The sequence below is a fragment of the Pteropus alecto genome, unplaced genomic scaffold (genome assembly GCF_000325575.1).
Source record: "Pteropus alecto unplaced genomic scaffold, ASM32557v1 scaffold49, whole genome shotgun sequence".
NCBI lineage: Eukaryota > Metazoa > Chordata > Mammalia > Chiroptera > Pteropodidae > Pteropus > Pteropus alecto.
Window position 1 is genome coordinate 2,514,894 of NW_006443131.1, and position 8,546 is coordinate 2,523,439.

At 47.8% G+C, this 8,546-nt stretch overlaps 1 protein-coding gene across 1 annotated transcript in view; it reads left to right on the forward strand.

Annotated features, from left to right (window-relative positions):
* The window catches only part of NUP210L (nucleoporin 210 like), a gene marked incomplete at its 5' end in the record, with an annotated part of 50,435 nt that overhangs the window by 23,345 nt on the left and 18,544 nt on the right, over positions 1 to 8,546 (forward strand). Inside the window, 10 exons of the mRNA XM_025040850.1 lie at positions 617 to 809; positions 3,516 to 3,604; positions 3,814 to 3,918; positions 4,221 to 4,322; positions 5,398 to 5,526; positions 5,829 to 5,956; positions 6,595 to 6,727; positions 7,459 to 7,521; positions 7,921 to 8,100; positions 8,448 to 8,528. Of these exons, the coding sequence (XP_024896618.1) occupies positions 617 to 809; positions 3,516 to 3,604; positions 3,814 to 3,918; positions 4,221 to 4,322; positions 5,398 to 5,526; positions 5,829 to 5,956; positions 6,595 to 6,727; positions 7,459 to 7,521; positions 7,921 to 8,100; positions 8,448 to 8,528 (1,203 nt within the window). The remainder of the gene's footprint in view (positions 1 to 616; positions 810 to 3,515; positions 3,605 to 3,813; positions 3,919 to 4,220; positions 4,323 to 5,397; positions 5,527 to 5,828; positions 5,957 to 6,594; positions 6,728 to 7,458; positions 7,522 to 7,920; positions 8,101 to 8,447; positions 8,529 to 8,546) is intronic.

The window sequence follows — 8,546 nt, forward strand, 5'->3', positions numbered from 1 at the left end:
CATTATTAATAAGTAAGAGAGCTCACCTCTATGCCACCCCGTCATGAAGAATAATGACAAGCAGTCACAGAGCCAGTGGACAGACGGTGTAGGAGAGCGTTCTCGCTCTTAGGAAATGCGTGCTGAAGTGCTTAGGGGTGAAGTGCTGTGGCGTCTGCCTCGTTTTGCAAAACACACACACTCATACGCACATACACGCAGACACACATACACAAACATGCACGCACAGACACACCACGCGGACACACACGCATCACACAGACACACACATGCACACACCATGCAGACACACACATACACACACACACATACACACCACGCAGACACACACATACACATACACACCACGCAGACACACACATATCACACAGACATACACGGGTGTAGATGGTAGGGAGGAGAGGGAGAGGGAGAGAAAGCACATGGTGAATCCAGATGAAGTATGTATAGGTAGGTATTCATTATACTATTTTCTCCACATGTCTGGAGGTTTGAAATTTGTCAGAGAAAATAATTGGGAGAAAACACGATCCCTAGCTTCAGAGTTATCTTACCAACCCTCTTAAGCTACTGGTTTTTTGGGTTTTTTTTTGTTTTTCTTTCCATTTTAATGCAGATTCCTGTATCAAGCCTAAGGGACACGGTCCTGGAACTGGCGGTGTTTGATGAACACAGGAGGAAGTTTGATAATTTCAGCTCACTAATGCTAGAATGGAAGTCGTCAAACAAAACACTAGCTCATTTTGAAAATTATAATTCAGTGGAGATGGTAGCAAAGGATGACGGCAGTGGGCAGACCCGGTTACACGGTATTGTGAAAACTTACAAACCCTTTCGTATACCTGCCAGTGGTTCTGCACTAAGCACTTCCTGCGGCGGACGGTCCAGTTTAGATTTTATTGTCCCTCACCTTCCATATTTGATCTTTGTATTTTTTAGGAAGTGTAAAGGTAGACTTCCTTGTTTGCGAAGCTAGGGTCCAACATTTCTCATAGAACATAAAATTAAATTAATTTTAAAGTGTATCGATTACCTACTATTTGCCTAAGATTATGGAACTGTTACTTATTTGTCAGCCCATACTTGTTGCGTGGCTACTACAGGTAAAGACCCCCTGCCAGGCGCTTGGCGATGTCATGGTACATGAGCTATAGATAATGTGACTGCAGACTCTGCCCTCCTAGACAGACACAGCCTAACTCGCGAAGCCAGGCTCTGAGCATTACAGTCGTGCTGGGTGTCGTGAAAGACAAATTTGGGGTGCTTTAAGAGCTTATAACAGGAAAACTGAACCTAGTTTAGGACAGAGAAGGCCACCCTGAGAAGGTAACACACATGCTGAGACCCGAAGGCCTGTTGGAACGAGGAAATTGCAAGACTGAGTGAATAAGGCGAGTGAGGCTGACAGAGGCCACGGGCGCTAGACGAGGTTCTAAGAGATCAGCGTGACCTCACGTGCTCAAGCCTCTGCTTCTATCACATTTGCTGATGTCTCATTCACCAAAGCAAGTCACTGGCCCAAAACCAGAGTAAGGGTGGGTGAGGACCCCTCAAGGACACGGAGGCCAACAGGCAGGATTCACTGCGGGCCGTTAATATAAACAATCCACCACAAGTCCATCCCAAACGTGAAGAACACAGTAGTACAGAGCATGACTTACAGCTTCCGTCACGGGCATTCGGGGGGCGCGGTATGACCATTCAATGGACTAGGAAGCACCAGACAAGGACAGATGAGAATTAGCCTTTTCCTACCCATGGGCCGCTCGCACTCAGAACAGGTTTAAGAGCTCAGCTGGAGGACATGACAACATGATACGAACATACAGATAATTCTATGGCGCCGTGACACCTGTTGCGATTCACTCAGTATAAAAGGCGGTGGGGAGGAGAGACGCTCCCCGTGACAGCGCCCACCGTCCGTGTCACCATGGACACTGTTCCGGTCCACCCCTTCCTCCGTCACTCACCACTGACGTCCCCATTGCCTCCATCCTGCATCGCTGCGGTGGCCCCGCGTGTGTCTCTAACTCACCCTCCACACTACCGTCCGGAATGATCTTCCTGAAATACAAATCTGAATCTGTCAAAAAAATTTTTTTGCCTACTATTTCCCGAGCTTAGAAATCTTGGCTACTGCTCTGAATACATGCACGTGCTCATGTAGCCCTCACGACACCACGGGAGACCGGCATCGTCATCCCGATTTTGTAAGTTCACTGGTCCGTCAAACGTTGATTGCCTTCTTACCGTGTTCTGGGCACAATAAACAGATGACACGGCGAGTTCTCTGACGTCCACGCCTATGCTCTGACGTCTTGGCCACTGACTGTACTGTCACCGTACCGTCTTCAGGGACTCCCCGTGTCTCTCGGGATAAAATCCACGTTGCAGCGTAACACACTGGGTCCTGCCCGCTTCGTCGGCCTCCCCTCTCGCTCCCGCCCCTTAGAGCTCACATGTTCCTCATGTTCAGCAACCTCGGGTCCCCGTCCATGACGAGGCGGGTCGTGCCCCTGGCCTGCGTATGCTGCATGTTCTCTTGCCTCTTCGCTGGGCTAAAATCTTCCTCTAGTGCCCTAGGAGTTTTCTGTCCCTCTGTGTTCCCAATCTGAGGACAATATTCTGTCTTTGTGCTCGACGTCCTCCGTTACGCGTGCTCCCTCGGTGCTTCTGCGGTGCGCTTTACCACACTGGCAGTGGTCGGTGTCCCGCTCGGTTGCTCTAAACTCTGGGTTTCTTGGAGGGCCAGGGCCGTTTTCTTTTCTTCAGTATCCTAATTGCCTTCACATACCTAGCATATAGTAGTAGCCCTCCCTAAATCTTTGCCGAATGAATGAATGAATGAATGAATGAATGTATTTAGCATCACGAGAAGATGCTTCACACATTTAGGCACGATCACCAGGTGTTGAGGACAAAATCAGGACTGACTTATGTAAAGTGGCAGATTCTTGATAGTGAAATTTTTAAAAAAGAGGTAAAAATGAATGAGTAAAGCAAGGTCAGATTATGGAAGGCTTCAAACTAGTTTAAGGAGTGTGAACTGTTCTAATAAGGAATAGATAGCCATTTTAAATTGAGGGGTAAGGGACTGACATGACATTGACGTGTACAAAATAGTTTAGAAGAGTAAAAGGCGCCAAAGGACTATGTCTTTATTTCTCACTCTCATTTTTAAATCAAATAAAAATTTCCCCATACGTTGCCAGCCTGTTTTGGGACTCACAGACCATTGGAGCAGAGGGAGTTAGATTTTGCCTGGCCCAGTCCCTCACTTAATAAAGGATCTGAGAAATAAAGTGATTGCCCAGAGTCACATAGGAATATAGTGGCAGAGTCAGCACGAAAACCCAGTTTTCTGATTCTGCTGTTTTTCCCCATTCGATGTGGTTTTTTTTTCCCCTGCTATAAAACATCATTTGAAAAAAATCGACAGAATTTGCTTTTCTAGAGACAGTTTTGTATTCTACATGCGATTGTTTCTCACAGGGTGTTTTTCTGCATGTCTCCAGGTCATCAGATCGTTAAAGTCCATCGGCTAAAAGGGACCGTACTCATCGGGGTCAGTTTTGTGGGCTATTCAGAAAGGAAAAGTCCAAAGGTAGGTGGAGATTGTCATATTGGAAGTATGAAGTTAAGTAACTGAAATGTAAGGCTCTTTAAAAGTCATTGGTTCTGGTGTAAATCCGGGAATGCTGCGGTCGGTGACTTCGTGCTCCTTGGCACTTGAAAGAGGACTGGACTCTCCTCTCAGCGAGCCGAGGAACGGGGAGTTCATAGTCACCCTCGCGGTTCTTACTACTTTCCCAGGAGCTTTCCAACTCGCCCAGGTCGGCCTCAGTGGAGCTGCTGCTGGTGGACGATGTGACCGTGGTGCCTGAGAATGCCACCGTGTACAACCACCCGGATGTGAAGGTAGACGTCGCACCGGTCTAGCCAAGTGGGACCGCAGTGGACGGGGAGGACCGGGCCACGAAAATTAACAGCGCGACTGTTAGCAAGCTCGCGTGTGCGTGTAGAGTCGCTGAAACACGTGCACGTGTGTGGCCACTGCCTGCGGTGTCCTTAGGAGTCGCACCTTGATCTTCGTGTTGTCTTCGGTCCGTGCACCGTAGTCTTTTAACCCCATGCCCTTTCTTGGGTATGTAGAAGTTCTTTGCTTCGAATCATTTATAAACCGAAGGGAGTGGCATATTATGTGTCTGGTTTTTCCGCAGGAAATATTTAGCCTCGTGGAAGGGTCTGGTTATTTCTTAGTCAACAGCAGTGAGCAGGACATTGCCACCATCACTTACATGGAAGCTGAGAGCTCGATCCAGGTGAGTTCTAGGGACAGTCCCAGACCGAGGGAGCATGGCTGGGAGGGTGTCATTGTGTGTCTCAAAGTGGTTACAAAAGTAACACTTGGTTCTTTTTCTTTTTTTAACCTACGTAGATTCTTAAACCAAATATAGGTTTTTCTTTTTCTCTCCCTCCCCCCATTTTTTGGTAACTAGCTGGAATACTGGACAATTTTTGGTTCTGGTTGAGCTGAGACAGTATAAAAGACCTCTGATTATAAGATTTCCATTAAAAGAAGGTTCATTTCCATAATTTCAAAGCACAGACTGTGTAGATAGTTAGACATACTGTTGACTTTACAACCTGGGTGTGTGGAGTTTCCAGCCAGGACGTGACAGCTCAGACTTTTAAGCTGGCTCCAGAGTCAGTTTGCCGAGGGATGTTTTAAGCTGGCTCCAGAGTCAGTTTGCCGAGGGATGTTTTAAGCTGGCTCCAGAGTCAGTTTGCCGAGGGATGTTTTAAGCTGGCTCCAGAGTCAGTTTGCCGAGGGATGCCTTTGAGCTGACTTGCAGTGATAACAGTAGCACCTGACGTTACCATGTGTTTACGTTTCCTTTCTAAGAGCTTGCAGGACTTGAACTTACTTTAGTCAGGATGTTTGTTTTTAAAAGGGGAGACTGCAGCAGGGTTTGCAGCCATGGGTATGAAATCACACTGCTGGGTGGGGCAGAAGCACCGGGAGGAACAAAGTATTGTCTGGCCGTGCTTTCTCCCGCACAGGCCGCAGAAATGAACTTGACTGTCCTCGTCAAGTCCAGTCCCTGTCATAGTTAAGAGGCTGGGTGTGTATGTTGGATTCTGCTTGAATACAGTCGACTTAAACTCTGCTCTTTATCAGTTCATCTTTGTTAACGGTGCACATTCGGCCGTTAGCTGAAACTCCGCATCAAGGGCACGTGTGTGCTGCCCCTGAAGCACGTGCTGTGGCCGCTCAGAGTTCTCATCACCGAGGAAGTGAGAAAGTGTATCCTCTGCTTTCAATGAAAGTAGATGCTATGATTTTGCTTGGAGCATGTTCCCTTCTTTACCCAGCTCCTATTCTCTTCCTTCTAGTTGGTTCCCATACATCCTGGACTTCTCACCTTGGAGGTCTATGACCTGTGCTTGGCTTTCCTGGGTCCAGCGGTGGCCCACCTCCGGGTGTCAGACATACAAGAGCTGGAGCTCGATCTGATGGACAAGGTGAGTGATGCACGCTTCCTCGTGAGTGGAGCAGGCCTCGCTCTCACGCTAGCATCAGCAGCAGCCTCTGCTTGCTGCTGGGCACGCACCAGGACCTTTGCCAGCGTGTTGGAAATACCTGCCCTTAAAGAACAGCGCTGCACATTAGCCACGGTGGAGATGCACACGGTGCTCGTAGATTAGTCTGATCTGCACAAAGGCTGACCGGGGCCGTGCAGCATGAACAGAAGAGCTAGGCTGCCCCTTGGTGAAGGAGACACCGCTATGAAAATTACCTTTTATTTTTATTTTTTAACTACTAGGTCGAAATAGGTAAAACTGTGTTAGTAACCGTGAGGGTTCTTGGCTCTTCCAAACGCCCGTTCCGAAACAAATACTTCAGAAACATGGACCTCCAGCTGCAGCTGGCTTCTGCCATCGTCACCCTGACGTGAGTGCCATTTCCATACTCCTTTCTTCCCATGCTTAATGCCAGGAAAACCGCCCTCCTGCTAAGCTGGTCAGGTCTCCCGCAGTTCTTTCGGATTTTCCTCTTTCCTTTTTGGTCTCAATGCCTTTCAGCCCACACTCCCTTCCCACATTCAGCACCTGCCAAATACCCCTCCAGATCACCAGATGTCTTGTGTTAGGGCTAAAATCAGGGGTCTCGTTGATATTTCCGCTTTACGAAGCTCCTCCCTGGACAATATCCCTCGGGGCTGCTTCGGGCTAGAGGACCTTCAAAAATCTATTTAGAAGCAGGGGCACTGGTACCCTGCCCCGCCCCCACCCCGCGAAAGGGTTGCTGCGGGACTTCCCAGGCCGCTCAGCGCTCGGGCTCCGCCAGTCTGTGCTTACGTTGCCCTCATCCCTCCGGAGACTCGGACAGCCTTTTGCCCTTCGGGAGATTCCTGCTATTGCCATGAACTTTGTCTTGACTCTGGAAATTTACTTTCTGGCCGTTCCTTCTAACCAGAGTTAAAATGAGCAGAAAACGTTGAATACCTTCGAAAGATGCATAACTGGCCATTTTTAAAACCAAGGACACGTGGGTGTCTTTCTCACCTAAAAACACACGGGTCTTTGCAGGCTAATGGAGGAACAGGACGAGTACTCTGAAAATTACATCCTTCGAGCTGTCACTATTGGGCAAACCACACTTGTGGCTATTGCCAGGGACAAGATGGGGAGAAAATTCACATCAGCTCCTCGGCAAATTGAAGTAAGGAAATGATCTCATCCAAAATTGATACTTTATCTTATTTAACATCATCTTTTTCTGTTTAGTTCATACAAGTCAAAAATCATTTGACTAAAAAAAATTGTAGTTGTCTAACTTGCAACATTATGGAATTCGTTTTTGGTTTTCTGTGCAAAAGTAATACACTCTTTAGAAATTGGAAAGAACAAAAAAACATAAAGATGCAGAATTAAAATCACCTATAACTTCACTACTTAGAGGCGACCATTTTTAAGATTTCGGTATATTTCCTTCATTTTTTTCCCTATGCTTATTTTAACATGGATGAATCACACTGCTTTTTTCATATGAATTTTCTATCAAAAATATTTTCTCATGTCCTTAAAAGCTAATTGTTCAGCCACGTGTTGATAGCTGTTGAAGCTGGGTAATAGGTGCTTGAGGGTTCTTTATACTGTTCTCTCCATTTTTATATATGTTTGAAAAAAAAATAAAAAAGGCAGATAATCGCAAACATCATTTTAATGACCACTTTTATTCCAGTGAGCAGATGCGTAATAACTTATTTAAGCATTCTTATTTAAGTAATTTACAATTTTTTGTAAATTTGTATTTGTAAATAGAAGAAAACACACGTCTTTGTGTACAACCCCATTGTACCAGTGAGGTTCCCCGCAGAACAGGCTGTGCGGTCGTTGTCGCGGAATCGACTCTGGTTGGTCACTCTCGTCCTTTTGCTTTTCTCCTTCAAGGTGTTTCCTCCATTCAAACTTGTTCCAGAGAAAATGACGCTGATTCCGACTAACATGATGCAGGTGATGTTAAAGACAGAAAAATAAAACTTAGCCTTTCTCCGCATCCCACCTCTGCACCAACAGGCACGCGCGTGCACACACGCACACACACACACACACACAACACACACACACACACACACACACACACACACACACCCTCTTATCTACTCCCACTCGGGTACAATAAAGAAGAACATTAGTCTCTTCCCTGTTCCACGATGAACATGGCATAAGCTGCCTCTCGGCACCCCACGCCTCGTTGGCAGCACTCCATTTCTTCCGCACTTGCGTTGCTGGGGAGATGCCCGTTGTGGGGGGCAGGGCGGTGAGGAGTCCAGCCCTTGGGACCAAGTGCTGGGAACCAGGATGTGACTCCTGCCCAAGCTTCGGGCGCGCACTGGTGTGTTTAAATTGCAGGTAATGTCTGAAGGTGGCCCCCAGCCCCAATCGATCATTCACTTCTCCGTCAGTAATGAGACTGTGGCTGTCGTTAATAGGAGGGGACAAGTTACAGGGAAGGTGGTTGGCACGGCTGTGCTCCAGGGCACCATCCAGACAGTGAATGAGGACACCGGCAAAGTCACTGTGTTTTCCCAGGTACCGAGTCTTTGCTCCGCCCCTGCTCCTCCACGTGGGGCTCATGCTGGCAGGTTGGGGAGGAAGGTGTCGCCAGCCCTGGAAAACCCGTTCAGCCCCCTCAGCTGCCATGCTTTTAACCAGGCTTAGGAAATATGTGATCTTTGGTGAAGAACCCACAAGTCTTACGCCTTGGTATCATTATAAGACACAGTCCGTGTCCTTAAGGAATTGTTTATAAAGCAAAGCAGACACACTGTTGCCATTTGCTGTCCAGTGCCCCCAGCGACAGTGGACAGCAGCCATTTGCCATCGGCACCTCAGTTCCGACCTCCCTTGGCTTAAGCTCTCTCCGCCCCGCTGAGCAGGATGAAGTTCACGTTGAAGTTGTTCAGCTCCGGGCGGTTAGGATCCTCGCGGCTGCGACTCGGCTAGTCACGGCCACTGAGGTCAGGACGGCGACGCTC